This window comes from Alligator mississippiensis, chromosome 4, assembly GCF_030867095.1.
Source record: "Alligator mississippiensis isolate rAllMis1 chromosome 4, rAllMis1, whole genome shotgun sequence".
Lineage (NCBI taxonomy): Eukaryota > Metazoa > Chordata > Crocodylia > Alligatoridae > Alligator > Alligator mississippiensis.
Window position 1 is genome coordinate 211,371,621 of NC_081827.1, and position 27,595 is coordinate 211,399,215.

The following is a 27,595-nucleotide window of genomic DNA, read 5'->3' on the forward strand; positions in this document are numbered from 1 at the left end:
TTTTTGGCGGGGAGGTTGGTCCAGGGCTGCACTCAAAGTGAGTGGTGCAACTACTAGGAGGGGGGCTACAGCAAATTTTGGGGTGGCTGCAGCCCCCTCCATAGCCCAGCCCCCCTCCTACCACTGCTGCCACCTGTCTTGAGTGCAGCCAGCTTGGCCCAGCCCCCCCTACCAGGAAAAGCTGGTGCTGCCTGACCCTAGCCCAGATTGGCATCCCACCCTTGCCTTGTGGACAATCCAGGTATGCACAGATATGAGGGCACATGCCTCCCATGCCCTCCCAGGGTGCGTATAGTGGTGGGGGTCCCATCCCCCCCACCCATGCCCCCAGACAAGCTGCTCGTGGCTCCATCCTGCACTCCACCCCAGCTATGCAGCTCCTGCTCCTGCCACAGCCCAACTTCCTCTCTCACCACTGTGGCCTTGTTCTGTCCTCCCATGCCCCTTCCCTCCCCCTCCCCCCTTCCCCCACAACAGACTTACCAGCTGGATGCTGCCCTCCAAGCTGCCTGGCTGCATATCAGCAATCGGACTGGTATTGGCCAATATGGGTCATTAAAAATTGGCCATTAGCATTGGCCCAAAAAATCTCTATTAGTTCACCCCTAATTAATGATATTACATTACGTTGGGGGGGGAAAAATCTCCTGGAATAGCTCCAGTCAGAGTTGGTGACCCTTGGTGGGGAGCTGCTGTGGGGCTTGGGCTGCAATCTTGCAGTGGTGATAACCTGGTCCAGAGCTGGGGCAGAGCTGTGATCTGCTGCCTGCACACCCTTACCCAGAGTGTGCAGGCAGTTCATCACAGCTCTGCCCCAGCCCCAGACCACACTGTCACCGCTGCAGGATCCCGGCCCCACAGCAGCTCCCCACTTTGCTGAGCACCCTGCCAACACTGCTGGGGCTGGGGCGTAACTCATCTGACACTAAAAAGGAATGATCAGCCAGAAAGAAGTCTATCAACATGTAACAGATCCCTTAGAGCAGTGATGCTCAACCTCTCTGGATGAGTGGCATGGGTTTGGTCTGCAGGCTGGATACCATGTGTGGAGTCAGGCTGTGGGTTGGATCCAGTGTATCAGTGCAACCTTTCATACTGGGTCTATCTGCGGTGCAACCCCATACACCAGATTTGGCTGCTGTGTGGCCACGTGCCAGTGTGATCTGGCATGTGGAACTATATCATCCAGACCAGGGGGCTCCTCCCACCAAGTCCAGACATTTGGTAGCAGGGGAGGAGTGGCAGTGTTAATTGTCACAGCTCTGGGAGTAATTAATACTCCTACTACTTCCCTGCCACAAAATTTCTAGATCCCTAGGAAATTCCATGGACCAGATGACACAGCTCTGTGGGCCTGATCTGACCCATGGGCTGGAGGTTGAGCACCAGAGTCGCCCTTATTAGATGGAGCAAAAAGCTTGCAGAATATAAACTTTTTTTTCAGAAGCCAGAAACATGAAGCACAAATATATCTGAAATATATTTAGGCCACAATTTTGACCTCTACCCCTGCGAAAGTTTGCAGTAGCCAGTCCCATGCATAAAATTAATTTGCGTACGGTTTTCTGAGAATCATCCTCATATGGGCATCTGGGCCAATCTGGGACAGCAAAAGCAGAGTATCCTGCAGCTCTTCATCACACTCCTTCTTCTCTTCCTCTGTTGGCATTGGGGCATCTTCCTGTTCATCATCCAGAAATCGATAAAACAAGTATTTGTCTTGGAAATGGTGTTCTTGATCCACTGAAAACAACATTATTGATATAAGATATCAATATTAAATTCAGCTCAAAGAAACTTTAGCTTCTTAGAAACAGGGGGTGTATGTGTATACACACACACACACACACACAATATGTGGCTCATACATAATTGTTTAACAAGTGAGGTAAAATGGTAGAGAAATATCAAGAGTGTGAAGTATCCTTGTAATTTCTCATGCATGCTATTTGCTTGCACAAAGCTACATAGCACAGAGTTTTTCCTTCTAATTTTACAGTACAAATGCTCTTTAAAAGGTTTCTATACTTAGTAGTTTTTCCACACACCATGTTTTTTACTTTTTAAAGTGAGGCTGTCAATACTGGGTTAGTAACTGTGCTAGCAAACAACTATATATAAACATGGTTGTTCCCAGCAAGACTCTCTCACCTGATCCCTTTACCTAATCAGTTGTGGACAGGTCCTAAAAATAATAGATTGAGAAGTATCTAAACTCCTCCTGGGAGACTCTTGAAGCCATAAAAAAAACTCCTGAGGCAACTGTGTCTAACAGTAGGGTCGCAGTGGAAGACCTCCAGGAGCAGAAAACTTGCCAAGACAAAGTTATGGCAAGACAAAACAGCCATGAGATCCTCTCCAAGCAAGGAGGTGGGGCTGCCTGAAATGGAAACAATTCTGGCTTAAGGTGGAGCCTATCCATGGTGGTTACATGTGTGATGATTCAATGCATCTGTACAGCAGCCTCCACCACTAGGTGCTCTGCAGAGATCTTAGCAGAAATAAAGCTGTTCCTCCCTCTCAGAGCAGGGCAGGGTGTGATGCAAGGAAACCAAACTTTTATACAGAAACTGTTTTAAACAGTATGTGACATTAAAGAAGACCCATTTGGAGGCTATAACATCTGTTTTCCCAGAAGGTTCACTGAGTGTAAACATAAAAGCAATGTCAAAATCAAATAGGAACCCAAAGGAAAATCTCAGACCTGAATACCCCTGGACACTGTGATATCTGAGATCCACACCTGAATTCTGAGACTAATCCTTATAACATCCCCCTGGGCCTCAATGTCTGCTTTCAGTTCCAAATGTTGCAGCCCAAGCCAACTTCTATTCAAAATCTGTAAGTGTAATGAAGGCATAGTGGCAACACATCTCTTGGTTTTTTTTCCCATTGCTATATAGTGGTAGCAGTATAATCATAGTATCAATGAACCATGAACACAAACTAATAGGTATAGTTAGAAATGTCACCATTATACTGCAATTTCATTTATTTTTCATCATTCTTCGAATTATAAAAGTATAATATTAGAATGTGGCAATCAATACTGTGCATTGCTGATGGCTGAAGAGGATTTTGTGCTGTATTCCTCCTGTGACCATAATCCTCTTTTTTCATGGAGGGGATCTGTAGAGACTTTGATTTGATGCATTTCCCTTGGTTTAGTCAGCATCTGATTAAATTTATCTTACCATGGTTAAGAACTCCTTCTTCCAGCAGTACCTGCCACATGCCAACCGCTTGGGTACGTGAATGAACGCATGGACTCTGTTGCATCATCCAGTCTACCAGTTCTGTTCCTACACAGCATTGTCTGAGGAGCCAAAATCAAATTAAATCAGGTCAGTAGATAGAGAAAGTGCTTAAAGGACTTGTTATGAGGAACAGTAACGATGAACTCTGCAGTCAGCCTCCATTATAGAAAAAACAAATTGAAGCATTCACTCTCAGCTATTTAAATATATTTGAAAGACCTGTCAAAATACTCATTTTTGAGGGAACTATTTAAGCAAAAAACAATCAAGCCTAGTGGAAAATGGAACATAAGAGCTACCCTGTGCCTAACGTTTCCTCTGCTCCACATTTCAAGGGAACCTTAAACGATCTAGTAATCAAATGATGGCTTCAGCTGGTGATCAGAGTTTGCATCAATGCAGAGAAGTAATAATTTTTATATTGGACTGGTAAAAGACAGTATCTTCTTTGTTGCTGGAAAGCACTATGAACCATAGTACTTTTTAGCTTAGTTCATGTATCTTTAAATGTAGAAACCTTTTTTAACCCATGAATCATACACCGTTGGTTATGACATATCACCCCTCCCTTGAATCTATATGGAAAATCCTCCAATAATTGCAACCCATACTAGAAGGAGACCCTATTCTTAACGAGATCTTCCCAGAACCACCCATCCTAGCCTTCAAACAAGCACCGAACCTTGCTAACCTCATCACCAGAAGCAAACTTCCTAAGCCCAGAACATACCAAATGGATCCAGACCATGCCATAACAAGAAATGCAAAACCTGCCACACATCTCCACCACCTCCATAATTACTACACCCCACAAGAGAGCCATCAACATCCCAGCATCTTACAGCTGCACCTCCAGAAATGTAATCCAGTGCATCTCATCCAGTGCATCTCATCCAGTGCACCAAATGCCTTGATGGAAAATACGTAGGAGAAACCAAACAACAAATGTGCACCAGAATGAACGCACACCGGAAATCTATCAAAAACAAGAATACCCAATTACCGGTGGGGGCACATTTCTCACAAGAAAGCCACTCTCTCTCCAATCTCTCAGTTCTAATCCTCAAAGGTTACAAAACACTTTCACAGACGAGCCTATGAACTTCACTTAACCTGGATACAAAAAATCATGGACTAAATATAGACATTGGATTTATGACACATTATAACCTGCCTGACATCTGGCTCCCCAGGTACCTCACTACAATTTACCTGCTACATTCATCCCCCTTCTCTCTCCCCTACCACCCAGCCTGTCTCTCACCCACTGACTCCTCAATTTACATCTTCACTGACTGCCTGTCTTGCATGCATACCAGCCTCTGGCTTCTTTACTTTTCGTTCCATCCAGGAAGAGCACACACCAACTGCAGAGGCTTCCTCAGCCTTATGAAGGTTTTTTAAATGTGAAAGGTTGCTAAGAATTTTTTTCCCCAACTATTTGAGTTGGTCTAATACAAGATATCAGATTCACCCAAAGAACCTTGGAAACTTTTTTTATGCTCACTTGAATGTTTCTTGTGAGGGAGTTACACAGATTAAATGTATACAATAGAACAGGGGCTAGCCTCCTAAGTGGGCCAGATTTGGCCCAGGGATTTGGGGCTTTGGCAGCATTTGATGGCAGGGGACTTACCCTTCCTGTCACTCTGCTGTGGAGAGAAGTGGGAGCTGGGAGCTATCCCTGTGCCACTGTGGGGAGAAGATGTGGTAGCAGGAGATTTCCCTGTGCTGCTGCATGCAGAAGCAGTGGCAGTGGCCGAGTCCTAATATCTACCCACCTCTGTCCTGAACTGGGTCATTCTAGCCAGCAGCCAAAAAAGGTTGCCAACTGCTATGGTAGATAATACCTTGTTTGTTTTAAGAAACTTAATATCAGCTTTAAATTTCAAAGACTATGTAGAATTGGTCCTAAATTCCATGTGTACAAAGTCAAAGAAAGTTTGCTACAACTACCAGTAGGGGAAAACGTTGGAAACGCTGACCCCAATAGATCTCAGAATTAGCCATCTTATTGCTGGTTAGGTAAAAGATAAAATAATTTTGTTGCCATTGTCCTACCTTTGTCATATGGTGCCTGTGCTGCATTTTGCAAGAGCCCCAGTAAGGACAGACACATTATGCCTCAAGCACTGTGCTAAGTAACAGATCCTACAGTGGAGGCCCAGAAGAATTACTATTATAATGGTGTTCCACAACCTGCTTTAAGTTTCTAACCATTATTGGATTTCCTGGTATTAATTTACAAAGCCCTTATGGGAATTTCATTTTACAATCTTCTAGGACTCCTCCATGCTAGCTGCTATTATTTGACAGATCATGATTGACACATCCCATGCACAATCTCTTGTGTCAGAGGTAAGCCCTTCTCAACAGCAGACCCAAGGCTCTGGAATAACCTCCCTAAGGAGATCAAAAAGAGCCTGATGTTTGCTGTCGTTAGGTCACCCTGTAAGGACCTTACTCTTTGTCTTTGTCTAACATTTCCTTAACCATTAGAACAGAAGAAAATCCAGCATTCTGAAGAGACAGGAAAGTCTATATATAGCAGATATAATGCAGAAATGCCTGGTTCATCCATACCAGACTTCTCCCTATTCTACAATTCATGCATAGTTTTTAGATACTAACCTGGCAGGTGCTATTGAAATACTAATTTTTGAGTTAGACAAAGTCTCACTTTTGGAGACCTGCTTAAAGTCCCACTTTAATCACAAAACAGAATTTCTCTACCACTTGGTCTACTCTAGTCATTTCCCTTCAGGACCAGTGACACACAGTTTTGCATAGCTCCACAGCACTGGCTTCATTTATTCAAGAACTGAACCCAAAGAACAGAACAGCTTTTCCAGGTCATCTTTAAGATAGATTGGAGCAGCACTGGCATGCATGTACTACATGTGCCTCCAGGGTATCACTCCTACTTTTTTCTAAATAATTTAGGAATAAAAAGAAGAAAAATAACCTCATCAGTGCATATTGAGATGAACACTCATAGAAATACAAATGTTCCAAAGTTTTTCCTGGCTTATGCTGTTTAATTTACAGAAAATACAGTATAATTTCATTATAACAAATCCTGTTTATAATAACCCCAACTTTTAATGATCCCAACAGCATGAACTAAGTTTTTCATTATTACAATGCAGCAAATTGGCTAACCCTATTATAGCAGACACTTTCCTTTAATAAACTTTTCTCCTGGTCCTGTGGGGCTTGTTATAATGAGGCTGTACTATATCTCCTTTGAAAGTGGATCAGCAATACTCTGATTTACTAGCAAGGGTATTAATATTTGGAGAGTGTAAGTCAGTTTTTGTATACTCAGAATCATACCTTAATCATTTGGTTCAAATATTAAACAGCATAACTACTTATTATTTCTTAAACCAACAAGATTTAGTAAGATGCAGAGTTGCATAGAGCAGGGGTGTCAATATCAATATTTGGTCTCCGGTGCTGCCTATAAGTCTCAGAGTGACCCACAGGTAACATGTGGGGAGCACTTGATGGGCCCAGCACATCTGCTCCAGCTCACATGTGGAAGCAGTGGAGCAGTTGCCATGTGCAGTACAGCCCTGGTGTGACCACATGCCACTCCAGGGCCATGCTGCATGCAGCTGTAGCTCTGGTGCCATGCAATACAGACTGACAGCGGCTGCAAGGCTCCAGAATCCAGCCCAGCAATGGGGCAGCTGTAGCTGCAGCAGTAGGTCTGTAGCTGCACAGCATACTCCTGGAAGAGCCAGAGCAAAACCAGGATGCACAAGGTACTCTGGCCACTCCAGGACATGCACTGGAATTTGTGGCCAATCTGTAGGTCTGGATGAGTTTGACACCCTTGTTATAGAGTCTCTGATATTAAATACCTCTTTTGCTTGTGCCACAATGTCCCATTTCATCATTCATCACAATGTCCCATTACCACCAGCAGGGAGATCAGAAAGGCTGACTGAAAGTACAGTTCACAAACAGAACTGAGAATTGATGGCCCCCTCTACATGTGTAGGTAAAAGTATGACTGGATCTAATGCATGATCCACACAATTGCACCTCCTGCCATATCACATGTGCATGGCAGGAGGCATGATTGTGGGATCACATATTAGATCCAATCACACCTTATTGCCGGGGGGGGGGGCGCAATCCGGGGCTCCCCTTGGTTTGACAAAAAGCAGGCACTTACGACTGGGAGCCCCATTTGCTCTGGGGGCTCCCAGCCACAGGGGCCACATGCAGCCAGAATCCTGCAACTGATGGGGCTCTGGGTACCAGCTGCACCTCACATGTAGCGGGCATCCAGAGCCCTATCAGCTGTGGGGTCTCTCAGTCCTGGCTGTGGGTGAGGCGCAGACTGGACTAAGAATCCTGTGTGGGCCCGGGGGTTTCATGTACTCCTGCGCCTTGTGGATCATGGCAGTTATGATCCTTAGAGCTCGGATGTTGTACCTCTGTTTCTGGGAGCCCTGTCCGTTGATGGGGCTCCCAGCCACATGGAGGATCCTGCTACACATGAAAATTAAAGCTTGATAGCAACCAGCTATAAAGTTAGTACACATTTTCAAGGTCTAACTTTATAGCTGGTTGGAGCTTTTTCTCATATGAGAATGACTTTGCACATGTAGCTGGTCTTAAGGTAACTGTGCAATTAGCCAGTTAATTGTGTGATGTTTGTAACATGTAGAGGGGGCTTGTACAACATGAGAAGTGCTTTTCACTAAAGTGCACAAAGTGTGAACTTTCAGATCTCTGCATTAAACAACATGGTTGCAACTCTCTTTAAAAGATTGATATGCTAGCATAATGTATTAATGAGCTTCCTCTCATATGTTTAACTTGATATTGTATAAAGTATTGCAGTAGTAACTGTGATTTTAATTTTTGAGGGTTTTTCATATGTATACTTTGTATACAATCATGGGCTCAATCTCTAATCAAATAACCTCAGAAAGAATTTACCAGGCACATTAAGACTGCATAACATCCAGACACAAATAGCATCACCGAATAATTTCCAACCTTTTGAGACCTGTAGGCATGGCAAGGCATAAATCACAAGACACAAAATGGTATGTATCAAAATTCAAAAACATCTATACAATCAGTTCACAGCACCTGTAAGTCTTCAGATGATATTTGCGATCTCTTATCATGTGAGGGGCTCTGGAGAGAATTGCATTCCGTAAAATCTTTCCAGCTCTGAGGATCTTTTCGGATGGAACCTTGGTGATGAAGAGAAAAAAGGGAAAAAAATGAACAGATTTCAAACTTCCTTTAATCTGTGCCTGTAGCATATTCTGAAAGACAAAACACAATAAACACCCCCACCTATAATATATAATCTCTTGAACAGATGCTCACCTGTGCAAAGTATCATAACATATTGTAGACTTCAAGTTTGGCTTATTGTAAGCCCAAGGTACTTATTGGGCATGTCTACATGAGATGCTTTACTTGAGATTAGAGCAAATTACTGCACAGTAAGTGTCATTGTCTACACATACAGACACTTAACACATAGTAATTTCCTCTAATCGTGAGTAAATTTGCTACCTGTAAATACAAGTAGCAAATTTACTTGGGAGTAGTTACTGTGAAGCATGGCATGTTCAGAAAGCTGACTGGAACCAAATTTGCTCCTGGTCAGCAGGCAGCAGGGGGCAAGAGATTGTTTCTTAACCCCAGGAACTGCCTGCTGCTGGGGAGGGCTCCACCACCAGAGCCCAAGTGGGGACAATGTCCCCCTGTCACAGCAGCAGGGAGCTCCCAGGCGCTGCTCCACAATTGTGGAGTAGGACCTGGGAGATGACTGTTCCCAGCCCCACCTCCATGATCACAGAGTGGGGGCTGGGAACAATCATCTTGCGATTGGGAACAAGCTACCAGTGAGAGTTCCCTACCCAGCCTGAAGCTGGCTGGGACCTGCCCTGACTGGGACAGTTCCTGGTGAGCTCTGAGCTGCATGGGGAAGTCTGAATGAGCAGCCTGGAGGTGGCTCCAGGCTATCCATTTTGGGTAGTCCCCAGCCAGCTCTGGGCTGCATGTGCAGACTTCTCTATGTGGCCTGGAATCGTCCCTATCAGGGGCAGGTCCCAGCCCCATGCCTGATTGGGCAATCAAGGCATGGGGCTTGGAAAGAGCTGCAGGGAAGGGGCAGGTCTCAGGCCCCTGCCTAGATTCGCTCATGGGGCAGCTAGCAGCAAGCCCTCAGTTGGGGAGCTGGGGCCAGGAGCTCCCTGCTGCCAGGTCAGGGGGACACTGTCCTCACCCAGGCTCCAGTGGTAGAGCCTGCCTTGACAGCAGGCAGCTCCCAGGGGCAATTTCCCAGACACTGCAAAGAGACAGCTCTCTCCTGGCCCCATTCTCCCTGCCAGGCACTGGGCTAGCACCCAGGGGGAGCCTAGAACTCCCCTTGATTGCTGCAGGAAGCTGGTCCAGGGTTGGAGGGGGTGGGAGCAGACAGCTTACAGGAGTAGCAGATCTGCTTCTGCATCTCCACACACGTAGACGCCTGCTTGGGGTGGGTAAATTACTCTACAGTAAATCCACCCCACAGCATTTGCACACGTAGACATGCCCATTAAAGATCTAAACCAAAGCATAAGTACTGTATTAGATAGTCTCCATGATGGAAAAGAACTAATAAATTGTTTCAGTTTACACAGTGGCCAAACTCTACAACATATCTATGTCCCATTACCTGTGTAATGGTTTTACGAGGACGAAGAGGGATGTGAGGTTCAATGAGAGGTGTCTGAAAAATAAAATGTAAATGAAATGTATTTTAAAAGATGCATTAAAATAAATTAAAAATAATTTTGATTTAAAAAAATGAATTTCTATGCTTAAACAAATAAAGATTGAATAAATTAAAGAATGATATACAGGACCAAATTATGCTCTTGGATGGGCAACCACATATAGCATCCCAAAACCTGGCATTTAGTTCTTAGAATAAAATGAAACATGAAGATGTGTAAACCATTACTGAGCGTTTAAGGTTTTAAAAATGGTAATAAAGAACTCAATATTCAACATCACAGTAGACTAACTAAAAGCTTAACAGATAAACTAGGCACCAACCCAAACTACTACAATGAATCTAGGCCTGCATTTGGTGTCCCCCAGAAAGTGCAAGACTCCTCCATGCTGCTACCTCTACATCTCAGCCCTCAGTCCACAGCCCTGGCTGTGTAGAAACAAAGAAAGGGACATTCCAGTTCCAAGGTCTGAATTTTCCCTCGGTCTGTTTCTCTGATTAACTCCTGTAAGATGGAATGAGAATTGGAAATTGCAAAAAAGATACACCCTCAGTGTAGAAGGACATTCAGGGAACAGATTGCTCAGCAAGCACAGTTTTTCAACTTTCCACAAGGGTTTTCAGCTTCCCAGATATGCAAAGGCAGCTCACACCAATAGTTTCTTCTGGTAAGAATTTAAGTAAAGGTTCAGAGATGCAAAACGACAAGAAGAAAACAAAAGCAAGACAGAAGTAGCTCTGGAAAAAAAGAAGAGAAGTAGGTATTAGGAGAAACAGAGAAGGGAAGGAGAAAAATAAGAAAGGCCTGAAAAGAATTGCCAAGAAGGAAGAAAGATAAATAAGAATGGAAAATGAAACACTTCAGAAAAAATGGAGAAAGCCACCTGGTCAAGAAAATGTGAAAGAGAAGAGATTAAAAAAAAAAAAAGAAAGAGACCAGCAGACAGAAAAAAAATGTTTTGCAAGGATAGGTAGTTACATGGCACAAGCAAACTAACTCTTGTTTAAATTGTCTAAAGTCATATTGAAAATCTACTTGGCCAACATTCTGTGTAAGTTTGAGGGCTGGACTGTACTCCTAGACCACAGCACACAGGAAGAGTAGCTCAATGCCATCCCAGGGTCACATCCTGCTTCCCATTTGCTCCACAAAGGGTGATAATTTGATATTGATTTATACTAATCACCAAATTAATAATCTTCCCATGCCAGCTCAGCTCCATTTGGGAGAAAGCTGGGGACAGAGTGAGTAGATCTATACAGCACCATGCAATACAATGCAGAGATCCAAATTAGCTCTTAATGGGATAATTTGGCATCAACTTGACTGCATTAGCCCTAAATTGATACATCATAAAGACAATTATTTGTCTGGGAGAAGCACTGCCCTAGCTTACTTCAGTACTCACACTAGCCCATTCGGATATCTTTGCACAGCACCATATCACATGATGTAGACATACTCTCTTTATCTGTTTTGCTTGTGTGTTGCATTTGTTAAGTCCCAACAAGGAGGAATCTTGTCAACTATGTAGGAGATTAAGTCATGTTAGCGATTTGGGAGTAGTAGGAGCTGGAGGACCACTGGAGGAGAAAGCAAGCCTGCTGTGGTCTAGAAAATATGACTGGAAGCTAACAGAAATGAGATGATCTTGCCATGCAGGCCCATGTAAGTGGAAGATATTGGAAGTTCACTTTCATTATGGTTAGATCTTATAACACGCCTCTGCCAAAGCATATTAAAAAATTAAACTGAGCTTGCATATTTTTTTCTTAATAAAAACAAAAATATTTGCTAGGTCAAGTTATAAAACTTTCCATATCTATATCTATATATATATATATATATATATAAAATCAAAGATATTTGCTATAGCCTCATTTCTGTTTAATCTGATTAAGCTTCATGGAAATTTTTCAAATTAAAATTTAGAGTAAATTCTTTCTTAGTTGTTTCATACCTCAACAGCATTTCTTTCACCCCGTCGCACCCAGGCCTTAGACGCATGTTATTTTTGCAGCACTACAAAGTGCCTCAGTGCTATGTGCACAATCTGCTGGCTGGAGCAAAACAAAGCCACCCTAAAGCAACCATCTCTAGCAAGGGGTGATAGCTACTTTTTGGCTCCCATCCCTCTATGGCAGAGAAGGGAAATAAGACAGACACTGTAGCTGGCCATGGCAGCTGTGACTGAGCCCCTTTGCCAAACAGCAAATCAACCACTACTGGAGCCAAGAGGAAGCCAGGGAGCCACTGGCTGGCTCCAGCCCCTGGTGGAATTGATAGGGGCAGAGGGCCCTTCATTAAAATGGCTGTGTGCCCCAGATGCAGTCAGCACAGTGCAACCTGTTAGATAGGCCTGGGACAGAACTAGTGCCCCAGGGCCTGAGGCAAGGAGGCAGTCTGGCCCTATCTGCTGCAAAAGGTGGAGCTCTGGGGAGGAGAGGGGCTGGGCTGACCAAGAAGGAAGGGCTCCAGACTGTAGGGGAACTGAAAGGAAACCCCTGCACCACCAGGAAGCAACAGATCTGAGACTGTTGTAGCACTGCCATGGGGTGATGTTGACCCAAGTTTGGGGAACCTTTTGTTTGAGAGCAGATGCTCATATTTTGTCATTTGCATTTAAAAACTGGAGGATCAGATTGTAGCTGTAGGGGTGGAGGAGGTCACTGAGAAGGGTGCCAAGGGCACCCCAGGTCCTAGACTGTTCAACAGCAGGGGAGTGCTGCTGTTGGTCAAGGACTCTGGTATCAAACAGCAAAGATCGGCGCCCAAAGCAAGCCTGCAGAGGGCAAGACCAGGGGCTGAGAGCATAAGGTCCTAGTACAGTGGACTTCAGGGAGAGGGACCCAGCTAGAGTAAAGTGGGTCAAGGTCAGGGGGCTTCAGCCCAGAAAAGAGCATAAAGCCCAAAGGAACCCCTCCCCCCCGCCCCCCCTACCCCCCCAGGGGCTGCTTCCCTGTCCATTCATAACATCATGGCATGGCAGGCGAGGCTATAGCAGGGGAATCCTGAGAGGCCAGAGGGGGCAAGCAAGGCAGGACCCAGGTGACAGCTAGGTGGTGACTTGGCTACCCTACCACTGGACCTGCTACACTGTGACAAAGCCACTCCCTTGAGCAGCTGATCAGCAGCAGCTCAGCTATTTGGCAGAACAGTTCAACTCACTAGTGCCTGGCAGGGAATCAGCTGTTCTTCCTCTCTCAAAGAACAGCAAAATAGTTTGGGATCCTGAGAGGCCACAGTGTAACCTGTAGTGCCATATATAACTATGCATATGTTACATGTAGCATTACGGAACACATCACTACAAAGTAATTTCTATACGAGTAATTTTTCTGGTGGATTTGCCATCTTGGTAGCATTACAAAGAGCCAAAATGTGTGGAAACTCACTGTTTATAGAACCCAAGTAGTAAACATTGCTGCCAATTTCCCCTCTTTTCTCCTGCTGCTGATTTAAGTCATCAGCAGTGACCAGTGAACTCAAGGGGATGAGGGAGTGGGGAAGAGAAGAGCAGCAGCAGTGTTTACCCCCTGGGTTCCGCAGTCATATGGGCTACAGTTTAACCCTTTGTCCTACAGGCTGCCATTTGGACACCCCTACCTTTGTCAAAGAAGTCTGGCCATGATAAGACTGTATCTATAGTAAGAATTTAATTGTTGCTGCTGGCAAGTAAAACTTAACTAATGTTACAAATGGTTTACCTGCCTGTATAGACTGGATCACACCACATGATGGTTCACGTTGAAAATGATGGTGTTGTCTATCTATTCTTGGAGAAATTTTCCTGGGAATTCAAGCTGTTTTTTAAACTTAACCTGAACCCTTTGGCAGCATTTATTACATTCAGTTCTGCTTACCAAAGCAACCATAGCGCAGACTGCAGCATCTTTGAATGGTCAGCTAGTTTTAATCCTGGAGGCTTGTGTAAACTACCTTGACTCCAACTATTTTTAAAACCAGTTTGAACTTTTGGTAAATTTCCCCAGTAAAGACAATATCCATGGAATAAATGCTGGTTTCTGAAACAATGCTGAGCTTGCTTTAGTCCTGGTCTACACTTTCCATAAAGCACATTCAGCTGTCAGTACTGGTAAGAAAACATTTCTACCCTAGACTACTCCATTGACTGAATGCTTTAAACAGGCGTTTACACTACTGAAAGAGTTAGAGCAGGGGTGGGCAATTATTTTGGTCAGAGGGCCGCTTACTGAGTTTTGGCAAGCCATCCATGGCTGCATGTCAGGCAGCCCAGGGCAGATAAATATTAATTTTCTAAATTTTTAGGGGCCCTGCAGGCTGGATTGAGTGGCCTGGAGGGCCACATCCGGCCCTTGAGCTGCATTTTCCCCACCCCTGAGTTAGAATGTGTTAATACCCCCCCTCTTCCTGAGAAATTTGAAGAAGTTTTGAAAACTAAATTGATTTTGTTTATTTTTTTTGGTAATCACATTAAGGCTACTACAAGACTTTACATGCATCAATTTCTATTTTATAGATCTCATTTGGTATTTCATGTACATTATATTAATATTCAACACAGAATATAACTCAGCAAAGAATTCTGAAAGGAATGAATGGCAGTTTACAGAAAGCCTGGGCCTTCGTCTCATTGGATTCAATGGTATCTACATGGATGCTCACAGTAAAGACGTTTAAATGATTTACTAAAATAACATCTATGAAAGGTCTTTCTAAATGTAAAATTCATAGAAGTTGTGTGTCTACATGACACAGCATATTCAGCTTCACTCTGGATTTTAATTCTAATTTAAAAATACATAATGAAGGAGATATCGTGAGGTGAATACATCTAAAAGGATTTCTACAGGAAAAGCATGGTAAAAAATTAATGAGTATTTACATTGCTCAGAAAGAATTCTAATAAAGTTACAACAAAAAAAGCACAAAAATTCTTAACATTCGAGACCATTAAAATCATTTTTAAGAATTTCCCTGTGGCATTTCTCTTCAAAGTAAACACAGAGGATGATTCTCAATAAAAGAAATTGACTCAGCCATTAGAAATCCTAGGAGAAAAGTCCACTCCCAGCACCACGATATTATGCAGTCTTTAAAGCTATAATTTGTACTAATACAACCAAAGGAACCCACATAAAGAGAAAGTCACTCAGGATCAGTACTCAAAGCCCAAGAACATCACTCAGAAGCAGAGTGGAGCTGGGCCTTGGGAAGCAAAGCAGCTACTCATGAACTTCCTTCATGTACTTCAGAGGAAAGAAAAAGCTTCATATCACAAGAAACTATCAAGACACTGTGCGGCTGCCAAGAAGACATATTGCAGAAACCAGTCTGGAAAAAACCAGTCCAGGAAAAAATTGGTCATTCAAAGATGCTTCAGTGAACTCTATGGCCACATCCACACATGCAGGCATGTGCAGTTTGTGGTATGACAAACCACTTTGTGGTGCCACAAAGCACATGCGTTGCATATTAAACCATGCCAGTGGCAAAATTTGCCACCAGGATTTCGCAGTAGCAAAAAAAGTCCCAATAAAAAAAGCAGGGTAAAGCATGCAAAAGTAGTGTGTGCCCAGACAAACGTGGAGATGCGGGAGCAGGCAGCCCAGAGTACATGCCATTCCCTCGCTGGCTGGGATGCAGACTGCCTCAGTGGGGCAGCTGCCTGATGGCTAGTCTTGCACCCTGTGCCCCAGCCAGCCCTCCCTGCAGCACATGAAGTCTAGCTGGGAGGAGCTGGGCATGGGCAGTTTGTCCAAAGCAAGACAATTTGTCCCTCAATAAAATATATGTGCAGGGGTGTGCACTGCGGCACAAAATAGCAGCATAAATTTGTGATGCTATTATTTGTGCTGCTGCAAGTGCATGCCCCTGCTCATCTGGATGCATCCTATAGCTGTTTTGGTAGCATAACTGAATGTAATAAATGTTACCAAAGAGCTCAGATTAAGTTGGCTAGAGAAAGACATTTAAGTTTCAAAGGAACATTTAACAAGTTAGATACTACTAGTATTTAACAGCAGTGATTTGAATTACAGAGTACTGTTTCTATAACAGCCAGATTTCTAAAAGAAATCTGGGTTCCCTTAGTAAGGATATCATAAGGAAATAGTCACTGACAAAATAAGTAAAGTACAGACCATGATTTATAAATCCTCTCTCTTTTGGATCATACCAAGAGAAAAGATGGCCTCCATTATTCTGGGAATAAAGGATCAGTTATTCCTCTTCATATTCTGTGGGCGCGTCTACATGAGATGTTACTGCACAGTAGCAACAACCTACTGCGCAGTAGCTTGTTGCAACCACGCAGTAGCATTGCCAGGCACTAGCCACGACGCAACACTACTGTGCAGTAGTAATGAGCCACTGTGCAGTAGTGTCAGGAAAAAAACGTGGGAAAGATACTGTGCAGTAACGCTGGTTACTGCATAGTCATCTAGTATGTGCATAAGCAAGAGCTAAAATGCTTCGGGCTTTTACTGGCATAAGCAAGAACAAAATGACTGAGCAGAAACAACTGTGCAGTCTGTTACTTGTATAGACGCAGCCTGTATTCCTCTTAATAACTTATGATTGTTTCACAGGATTTTATTAAAAAAAACACAGAAAAAAGTAACTGGAATGTATTCATATATTAACATTATTAATATATATTAATATATTATTGATATATTAATAATCTGCTATATCATATATAAAAACATAACAAACTAGGCCATAATAATCAAAAGATGTTGTTTCATTAGTCCTGTAGTTATTATAATTACTCGTTCAGATTCATAAAACAAAATCTAGCAGTGCATCCAATGTTTCACTGAAAGGTATTTCAACACTTGAGCTACTGTTCATCTGAGTTAACATTTCCACACCTGAATTCACGTTTCTAGCTAGAGCTAAAAAACAGTCTACAGGTCTGTGAAATGGGAACTATGCTACCAGGAGTAGCTAACAGACAGCAGAATTGCAGAAGAAGGGCTAGTTTGAGTAGTAGCTTGGAACCATTAAAGACCTTTAAGAAAGAAAGAAGGTTGTTAACACCTGTAGAATGAAGAGTTTAGAAGGAATCAAGTAGGTTAAAATGGACCATGACGTTAATTGACTCCCTCGCTGCTGCCTGAATAAAGTGTGGCTGCTGCTGCCAGGCAATTGGTTTTAAACTCTGGGTAGTGTAGGAATCAAAGTGGGGGTGTGACTGCACCACTGCACCCCTCTCCTCCCCCCCGGATCTGCCCCTGCTTGGAGTATGGGAAGAATATGGGCTGCCTGGAAGATGGCCCCATATGGGAGGAGGGGGATACTATCAAGGGCCCTAACAGTTAGCCTAGTCAGGACTAATTACTTAGGTGGCCAAACCTTCCTTAGGCTATAGCTAGCAGCCCAACACTAGCTGATAAAAATCAACTGGCTACTTTTAGAACTTCTTGCTGGCTGCTGGGGAGAACAGCTACCCTATTTCGTTCCACCTGGGGCAGCAGGCTGCAGGCCAACTAACAGTTCTGTCACAGGTCTGTTGTGGTTAGCCTCCCTGGGTTCCCTCTTCATCAGCTCCTGCCACAGAGTACAAGCCCCTTCCTCCTCCCTTCCCCGCCTCCCACCCCACTCCTGCCACAACTGCATGAGCAGAACAAGCCTCCTCCTGAGCCCCCCTGCCACCACCATTACATGTGTGATTCCTGTTGTTCCCCCACTGATGGTGTGCAAGCAGCATGAGCCTCCTCCCACCATGTGTGCCCCCTCACCACCACCACCACACAGGTGAACTACATCCCACCTAGGGGCATTGGTGGCCTGGTGGGAGCCCAGGGGCCACACATGAACTCCTTGTGGGCCTGATGCAGTCTGCAAATCACCAGCTGGACATCCCTGAGTTAGATGGAGAGAACAGAAAGGGGTCATAACAAACTCCTCTGAGTTGCCAGCCTCCATCCAGTTGTCATAATAGGCATTGTGTGTTTAAATTTAATTAGCTTAATAACCATAAATGTGATCTAGACTACAGATGCAGTACTAAGGCCACCTGAAGAAACTCTCCATCCTCCATCTATCCAACAGTTCACTAATAAAAACTATTAGAAGCATAGAACCATAGGACTGGACAGGACCTGTAAGATCAACAAGTCTGGTCCCCTGCAATGGGCATGAAGTTATTGGGCAGTCTTGACAAGGTGCCTGTCATTAAACATGAGACATTACAATTCTAGACTCCAGTCCTATAACAATTCAAACATATATGCATATGAGCAGTACCATAAATTTCAATGTATGTAATACAGTGAACATATTTAAAGACTTGAGCTCTTTGGGATAGGAACTCTCTTTATTTCTGTGCTTATTGCATCACTAAGTACACCATACGCACTAAACCAATAATATCAGTGTTGATAATTGGAGATGTGACACATGCTCTGTGGTGTCAGATTGTTTTGATCTATTAAACAAAACCCTTTTCCTCCCATTTTCTCTTTCTAAAGAACTGGAAAGGAGAACTTTTCTGAGTCATTTTGAGGAAATTAAGATTTTGGAACTTCAGCAATACAAGGCCAAAACAAATGAAGGAATGGCACAGGAGCTATAACTTATACTCTCAGTTGTCAAGGTCAGCAAGACATATTCCAAAGGGCTAGGAAGAAATAAAATAAAAGTCACTGAATCATGATTTTCCCATGACCTCATATAGTTCATTTTTAAAAGAAAACAACTTGTTATATTTATCAAAGTTAAGCATGGCATGTGAAGTTACCAAGGGGACACACAAACCCATGAGCCACTGCTGGTCCTTGCTTCCCCATAGGACATTGAAAAGAATTGCAATTGGCATCTGTTTCCCTGCTGGCTAACAGTGGATTACAGGGAAACTAAGGCCAAAACCCACAAAAATTGAATTGTGGTGGCAGTGATGGCGGCGGCGGTAGCTGCTGCAGCAGGAGACTTGTTTTACACCCTGAATCCTTACTAGTGATGATGAATTGGGGCCTAATTCAAATCCCACAGAGGTCCATGAAAAGTCTGCTGTTGATTTCAATAGGCTTTAGTTCAGGCTCCTTGTTCAGTTCTTCAAGATGTTAAGTGTTACTGAGCATGCTCACCTCTCACTGATTCCAGTGGGACTTGAGGATGCCAAGCACTTTGCAGAACTGAGCCTTTAAACCATTCAATAAGCATTTTCAAAGCCTATCAGTGTTCCACCTGTATATGGAGACAACAGCAGAGACAATGAAAAGCCAATACCAGCCTCTCAAAATTCTATTCATTGTTTATTTTAATTTCAAGTATACAACAACCTGCTGTGCCAGGCACCACATCAAGCCATGATAAACATAACCAGGCCCATGGGATGCAACCAAAAACAACAGAAAAATAGCAACAGACCTGAAAACCTGCATAAAAACAGAAACCTCCATTTCTCAGTACTCCAAGAACTCCTTCCTTAACCTTTTTCAAATTCCTTCAAAACTGATGCCTTTTACAATGCATTCTGGGGCTGCATCCAGACAATATGCACATTCAGGTGCTTCCCGTGCTGCTACCTTGTAGTGCGGGGGAGAGAGACTTTGACTCCAGGAAATCCCAGGAGTCAAAAAAAACCACGAAGAAAAATAGTGGGGAGTGCACGCTGTCCCAAACTGGAGCCTGGCCAGCCAGAGAATTGTGGGCCAGCTTCCCTGCTGCAGGCATGATGTGGCTGCAGATTCCCCAGTCCCTAGGGCTCAATGTAAGGCTGCTGGGGCCAGCACAGTTGTGACCCTAGCCTCCCCTACCCCACCCAGGGTAACCTGCAGTGTGCTAGAGGGTGCATGGCATGGGGGTTCCCTGGGAACAAGCAGGTGTGCTGCTATTAGTTGTCCCCAGGGAACCAAATGTCCGCACTTGTCAGGACACAGCCTGAGGGTTGCCAGGGTATTTCAGACCAAAGGAATGCCAAAATCGAGAGGTTATAGTGAGGACTGCTTTGCCTCAGCTCCCTCTGATAGAAACTAAGGTTTCTCCGGTACAAGCACCTGGTCATGTAATACTAGTATCATGTTCCTGGTAAAATACCTCACTTAACAAATAAAGCTGGACTAGAAAAAATTAAATCAAATATATTTACCTTTCAGGAAACATTAATACTACTTTTGTCAACTTTTTGTCAATTGAAGCATAAAGAAGTCTGAAGCTTTTTGCCAAATGCAGGTGGAAAAAAGCTTCCCTGTTAACTGTTGAAATTCTGTCATCAAAAAAAGCCTGGGTCTCTAATCAGATTATGATGGACTCATTAATAAATGTTAGAACTATACTATACTCAAAAAGACTTTTGACTGCTGTTCTCATGCCTGAGTTTATTACAGTATATATAAGAACTGAGTCTCATCCAACGGCAACCAGTTCCCCAATTCTATCTACACATTCAGAGATGCAAAACTTCATTTTTCCTGGTGAGACAAAACAGCTGTGCATCATCAGCATGCATAAATCACATCCGCCAGCTTCTTCCCACTATCTCTCTTAATGGCTACACAAGCATATTAAATAGGACAGATGACCTGACATTACCTACTTGAGAGAACCTATGGAGTTAAAGAACAATACTGCTCACTATGTTTTCTCAGCAAGAAATGAACAGAATGATCTATACGCATCACCTAGATCAGGGGTAGTCAACCAGGGGTTCACATACCCCTGTGGATATTTGGGAAGGCCCTAGGGGGTATGCGCGGGTGGGCAGGGGCAGAGCGCTGCCACCCACCACCCCATACCACTGCTTCCCAGGAGCAGAGCGGGGGGAGGGCAAGGGCAGCACCGCTCTTCTGCAGGCTGCACAGGTACCTCCTGGCTGGCTGGATGCAGGAGAAGGAAGCTCGCATGTAGCAGCTGCTGCTGCCACCCACCACCCTGTGCTGCCGTCACTCCGCATCCAACCACGCACCATCTCCCTCCCACCCCCCAACTATGCCTCTGTCTGCACGCCATTTCCCACCCCCCCCACATCCAGCCACGTGCCCCCCCCACTCCCATTCCATGTCCAGCCGCCAGGGGTACACTTATTAAAAAAGGGTGAATATATACCCCTGATATAATATTAACACCTGATCTCTATCCATCTGCCCTCAAAAATTTTTGACCCTGCCAAAACCCGAAACTAACTGAGAATGATGGCATCTGTAGATGTGCAGGGACACTGCTCCAACGCAATGTAATTACAGTGCATCGGAGCAGACTCAATTAATTGAGTTTGCTGGAGCATGCTAATTAGTGCATTCCAGCAACCTCTGTGTCTCATGTATTCAGCATCCCCATGCTTCAAAATGGTGGCAAGGATGTTTTAACTAAAGCTCATCAAATGATCTTTAGGTAAAGCACTCCTGCTGCCATTTTGAACTGCGGGACATTGGATACATGAGACACTGTAGGCACTCTACTTAGAGTGGCTCTTGGAGAAGCTCTAATTAAAGCACCCCCACCCTGCAGCATGTGTAAAGACAACCTATTATATGACTAAAAGTCCAAGGGGAAAAAAAAGACTTCATGGAGACCTTCAGCCATTCTGTATAGGCTATAGACACTCTCATGTGAAGGCACCTTTTCATGTAGATCAGGCCCATATAGCCTGCCCATGCTCTCAGAAAGTGACCTGTAGCAGCAAAAGTGGGAAAGAAGACTGGAACATTGGTAGCAAACACATTCTGATACAAGTTCTGATATAACTTTACACACACATTATTTCTACACGCCTAAGGCAGTGGCACTGAGATAGCAAAATTACACCTCACAGAAGCCTTCTGGACCATAAATTATTTCACATACACATTTCCTGCTGTGTTTGTAATCCAAATAGAGCAGTGCATAACACCCAGAAGGAATAACCATCCAGATGCCAGCTGAACAAAATGAAATTGACTAAATGAAATTGTAATAACTTGGAATCAGGAAACCTGCATTTATTTCCCATCTCTGACGTTAATTCACTCTGCTGCTATACACAGATCACTTAACCTCTACGTGCCTCAGTTTCTACGGTCTTCATAGAGGGATCACAATATTTGTCAACTCTGTACAATGTATTAGAAATGATGGATGAACAAGGTGTTACATAAATACTAAGGAAATTATTTTTATTTCAAGATCTATTTTTATTGTTTAATCTTAATAAAATGCAAAAGTTAACAGTATAAATAGTGAGAAGTGAATGTTAACTATTGTTTCTAACCTAATAATCTAAGTTTATTAATGACTTGGGTAGGAACATTTGTCCTTTTAAATCTTCAAAGTGCAATCAGTGTGGCAAACATATTAGAATGTTAAATCAGACCTGCATTATTTAGCCATTTGTACAATGTCTCTTCAACAAAGTGTAAACATCCTTCCTTTTAACACAAAATGATTCAGCCATTACCAAAAATGATACTTCTCTGCAAGTGTCAGAGGGAAAAAGAATATTGAAGCAGACTATGACCAGCGCACAAAAAACCCTAGTACATGGCTAATGATGTCTTATTTTCCTGTCATTTTTCTACTTCCCTGCCACAATGAAACAGCTGCTATAACTACACTGAATGCATTGAATAAGATGTCCCTAAATGCTAACTCCACTAAGAATGCTCCATACTCTGATAGAGGTATGAGTATAGTTGTCATAGGCAATCTCAGCTAGTGGATGTGATTGGTTTGTGTGCCAGAGCATTCTTTTAGCCTCAGAAAGAATAATGAAACTTTTTTCTATTGTATCACACTACAATTGCTATGTTTTCTTGACCTCTGTGGTATTAGTAATGGTAGATTGGTTTACCTGACATAATTTACATCTCCAAAAGCAATATATGGTGCTGAAGATGAAAAGTTAGTCATAAATAAAGCTGTGAGATTTTTTTACAGAACTGCTGCCCAAACATGCTTTGGTATTATAGGGGAAGAGTACATAGAAACAACTAGGGCTGAGAGAAGCTTCAGTCCCTGATTTGATTTGGTGGAGATTCAGCCCACTTTGGTGGCCAAATCTCAAATTCCAAATCAAATCAGGGGACCCTTGAATCTCTCTGAATCGAATCAGAACCCTCCGAATCAATTCAGTGATTCAGACACAGACACAGCTTTAAATGTTTTTTCTATATACCTCTAAGTAGCAGGTGGCTTGTAAACACTGCGATGCTGGGGCACATGGAGTATCCCACAGGAGCATAGTGGGGCTCCTCAGCGCGCTTGGCAGCAGACCCGGAAGTGGGCCAGAAGCACTTCCAGTCCACTTCCGGGTCCACCAGAGAGTGCGCTGAGGGCCCTCCCCCCCCCGTGCCCCTCCCCCAGCTGGGCGACTGGTGCCTCCTGGGTCGGGGGGGGGGGCCCTGAGCACTTGGTGGCGGATCTGGAAATGGACTGGAAGTATTTCCTGTGGGACGCTCCACCTGCGCCACCATCACAGCATTCATGAACCTCTCGAGAAAAAACATTTAAAGCTGTGTTTATGGCCGAATTGCTGATTCTCCGAATCATTATCGAATCTTCAGATTCAAACTGTCCCCGATTCATTTCAGCCAAGTGATCCAAATCAACAAATCAAATCATTGTCTCTGATTCAGGTCAAATCCTAATCGGATAGGGGCTACTTCACACACCCCTAGATGGAATACCATTATACCTTGGCATGTACCTATGCCAGACCTGCCCCTTGAGACACAGGCATTTGATCAAGAGTTAGAGCAATTTCATGCCAGGGCTGGGGAGCGGTGGGGTCATGGTATGAAATTCTGGCATAATTGGAATCAATAGGAAAACTCACATTAATTTCAGTGGGACCAGGATTTCATAAAGGTAATGCAAAACCATGTTTGTTTCCTGAATACTGCCACCACCATGCTATGTGAACTTGGCAAGTCACTTTACCATTGTGTTCCTCAACCTCTCCACCTGTAAAATGCAGATCATGATACCCATTTGTAAGGTGCTGAGATGTAGGGATGGGAATCATTGTTAACTACTCAAAGTGAAATAATTAAAGTTCGTTATTTCAGTGGGGCCAGGATTTATCACTAAGCATCAAAGTGAAACAGACCACTGGATTAGAAAGACATCCCTGGCAGTACTAGTAACAATGTCTGCCATTTTCACAATAAATGTCTCCCTTACCAAGCATGGCAACAGTGGTGCAAGAAACTTAATTTGAATCTCCTTGCACCACTTTCAGTGAATCCAAACTCCTGATCCCCAAAGCATTTTGCCAAGTGTCCCTTTGCCAAGATGTATAACATAAAGAGTATCAAAAAGAGAGACAGTATAATTTGGGTGTGTTAACACATCTGCGTCATATTCCAGCCATCCTATGTACTCTTTATTCTTCTCCTCTGTCAAAGGCAAACTTTTCATCTCTCTTACAAGTAAATTTTCTTAATAGAAAACAATCCTTTTGAAAATTAACCTGAAAAGGAATCTAGGTCTAATAATATATAGTTTCAAAGTAGCTAGGGTCAGGAGGGACCTGAACAGATCATCTAGCCTGACCCCTTGCCACAGGCAGGAATGAGTTCTGGGTTCACAAGACCCCAGACAGATATACTAAGAGACCTTATATCATACCTTATATATACTCAGAGACCTTATATTATTCCTTTTGGTAGAATGTAGGAATTTTCCATAGATATAGAAAATGTTTCCACAAGCAGGAAAATTGTTAGCATGGAATGCTGGTGTAAACAGATTAAATAAATCTTTTACCAATGACCCCATTTTGGAAGAAACACAAATACTTCTCCTTTTAGCCAGGTCTAATTTTTCATTAGAAAAGTACTTTTCTTCTAGTACAATGGCTTTAATTCTTGCATCATAAATCTAAGGCCATTCAAACATTTTCCACTTAATTTACATATTTTTTCTGGATGTCACTGATAAAAACAACTCTTTTGCTCCTAATGAACATCCACAAAACTAGCTCACTATTCTTCTTCAGACCCTTCCTTATACCTCACCTTTTCAATGATGCCTACAAAATACCTGATAAGGGTTAGGCTGTTGTAAGACCATTGGCTCTCATACTGATGAATATTGTCTCACCATTTCCTTGTAGTTCCTCATTTGTCTACATGTACCCATTGCCTCTTCTCTTATACTTAAACTGAAAGATTTGTGGGGTGAGGACCAAGTTTATCTTTTGTGTCTGTATAAAGCTTAGCATGAAGGGGCTTCTTCTATGCACTACTATAGTAATTATTATAATAATTATCAGCAGCATCATTGTTGCTATTATTATATTATTATAGTATATTATTATGATAAAATATAATGAAAAATAATCTGGTTGTCAGAGCACAGCAAGCCATTAAATACTATTTTATGAATGGTCAGATCTGATGCAAAGAGAGGACAGTTGGCTACAAAATACGACTACTGTGCATCTTCTGTGCAACTTTTCTTTAATGTCATCATTTTTTTGCTGCCCAAAGTTTGTGGTCATGCATACACCAATAGGTAAGAGCTAACAATACATACTGGTAGGAGAAATATGAGATATGAAGATGATGTATAGCACCTTGTACTGATTATATAAAGGGGAAGATTGATTCTATAAAAAGTTAAACAGGACTACTTGAATTTAGGTGCCTAAGTCCCCAAGGGGTATCCAGATGGGCCATGCTGTAGCAGCCACCAATAGAATACATGCTTAAATTAATTTGGCACCTCCATTTGGCCTGCAACGTTCCCTAGGCCTAGGGACAGACATTCAAAAAGCCTGAGCCTGAATTGATTAAATCTTTACAGGTTAGTCTGACCTGGCTAGGCCGAACCAGTTTGTAACTGGACAGACATTCGCTCTGGACTGAGGAAATTCAGGCACATGCCTGCAGTGGCTCAGCCTAGAAGCCAAGGGGCACTAGAGCAGCCCTTCCTTCCCTTGCACAGTACTGAGCTGAGGCGGGGCATGGACAGGCCCCTGCAGGACCTCTGATTAGGGAGATCTGCCTGCACGATCCCAGGCTTTTCCCTGCTGGCTGCTCAAGGGGCAGAAGTGTTGCCAGCCCCCTGCACTCTGACACAAACCGACAGGTGAGCAAGCCAGCAGGGGGCTGATAACAGTGATTATCACCTCATCAGCAAAACAATAGGCTCTCTCCATTACTTCAAACTCTTCTTAAACAGCTTACCTGCTGACCTGTTGATTAGTTCCAAATAGTCCTAAGTAGTCAATGTTCTGTTTGCCTGCCCCAGTGAAATTGGAGAGAGGCACACACACAGACATCTCTCAGCATTAGCTAGCATACCATGTGCCTTGGGGCCATGGGGCTGGGGTCTGTACTGTGGGAGATGGAAGGGAGGAAGGGAGGGGGGGATTCCTGCCTAATCAGCAAGCAGCAAGGGGGGCCATGGGGAAGTCATCAGCCCCTGCTGTGCCTGCAAGTCTGTGCTAGAGCTCCAGCCAGGAAGCAGAGGGGAGAGACCAGCTCTCCTGTGGAGCACAGAGGCTTGCCCAGCCCAGAGAGCATGCCGGGATGCTGGGGAGTCTGGTTTACCTTATACCAGCAAGGGGTCTGAGACACATATTGCATAAACCAGTTCAAGCCAAATCAGTTAAGTTTGATACTACATTCAACCAGATTTATCCCAAACTGGTTTTAGCCATTTTCTAACTGGTTTATGTTCACTGAGCATCAGTTCTGTTACAGGTTTAAACCAGTTTCTGATCACTTAAACCAGTTTGTGTGTAATGTATGTCCCTAGCCTAGGTGCCTACAATGGAATTCTGAGAATGGTAAGAAATGATACAATTCAATCACCTTGGTACCTAACTCCAACCTAAACTCCATTATGATGCCGTATGCAGATATCTAAATTTTGCCTACAGCCCCACAGGGGCCCAAAGCAACAGGTACACTCAGAGCAGCACTAACTTTCACTGACAGCACTGAGTTCAGTACCATACAAAGTGTAATACATGCGATCACTGTTACTCAATAATACTGTGGTGGTTGTGTCACTCACTTTTTACATAATAGCACACTGGTTCAAACATTCAGTGACTGACCTGGATTCTAGGCCCTCCCAAGCTTCAGGGGATTTAAATCTATATCTCCCACTACCTAAGAAAAGTGGCTTTAGAATAGTCTGGATGGGGGCACACTCTACTCTTCCTATTAAAGTGGTAATAGAACCAGAAGGAGACCAAACAAGAGAGCGCTTGGCTCTGTAGCCCAAAGATGAAGGCATATTACTGAGAAAGGGCAATCCTATGTCCATTTCCTGCTCCCAGGATTACTTATACATTTTACATTAGGTCAGTGATTCTTAACCAGGATGCTGTGATGCCCTGAGTGTCATGAGATCCTTTTAAGGTTGTCACGGGGTGCCACACAATATTAGCACTATTACATGTATAAACACTTACAAAGATTCACAAGAACAACCCAGAGATTTCAAATAGAAATACATAATCTCAAAACCATTCAGATTTGTTGTGGTTTTTTTGAGTTCTCTGCAACAGAAGAATTGTTCTATTATTTTTCCATAGTTGAAAAAATTAATGAAAGCTAAGAGCTGGCATTTTCCAAGGGGTACCTGGAGTCTAAAACGGTTGGAAATCACTGTGTTAGATAGCCATTGTTTAAAGAAAAAAACAGAAACAAGCCTGGC

The 27,595-nt window shown here is 43.4% G+C and overlaps 1 protein-coding gene across 4 annotated transcripts in view; it reads right to left on the reverse strand.

Moving 5' to 3' along the window:
* The window catches only part of RAPGEF4 (Rap guanine nucleotide exchange factor 4), a 308,065-nt gene that overhangs the window by 88,203 nt on the left and 192,267 nt on the right, over positions 1 to 27,595 (reverse strand). For all 4 annotated transcript variants that reach the window (XM_019480320.2, XM_019480321.2, XM_006265237.4 and 1 more), the window contains 4 exons: positions 9,958 to 10,011; positions 8,373 to 8,479; positions 3,195 to 3,316; positions 1,560 to 1,743 (listed from right to left, as the gene is read on the reverse strand). In XM_019480320.2, coding sequence (XP_019335865.1) covers positions 1,560 to 1,743; positions 3,195 to 3,316; positions 8,373 to 8,479; positions 9,958 to 10,011 — 467 coding nt within the window. The remainder of the gene's footprint in view (positions 1 to 1,559; positions 1,744 to 3,194; positions 3,317 to 8,372; positions 8,480 to 9,957; positions 10,012 to 27,595) is intronic.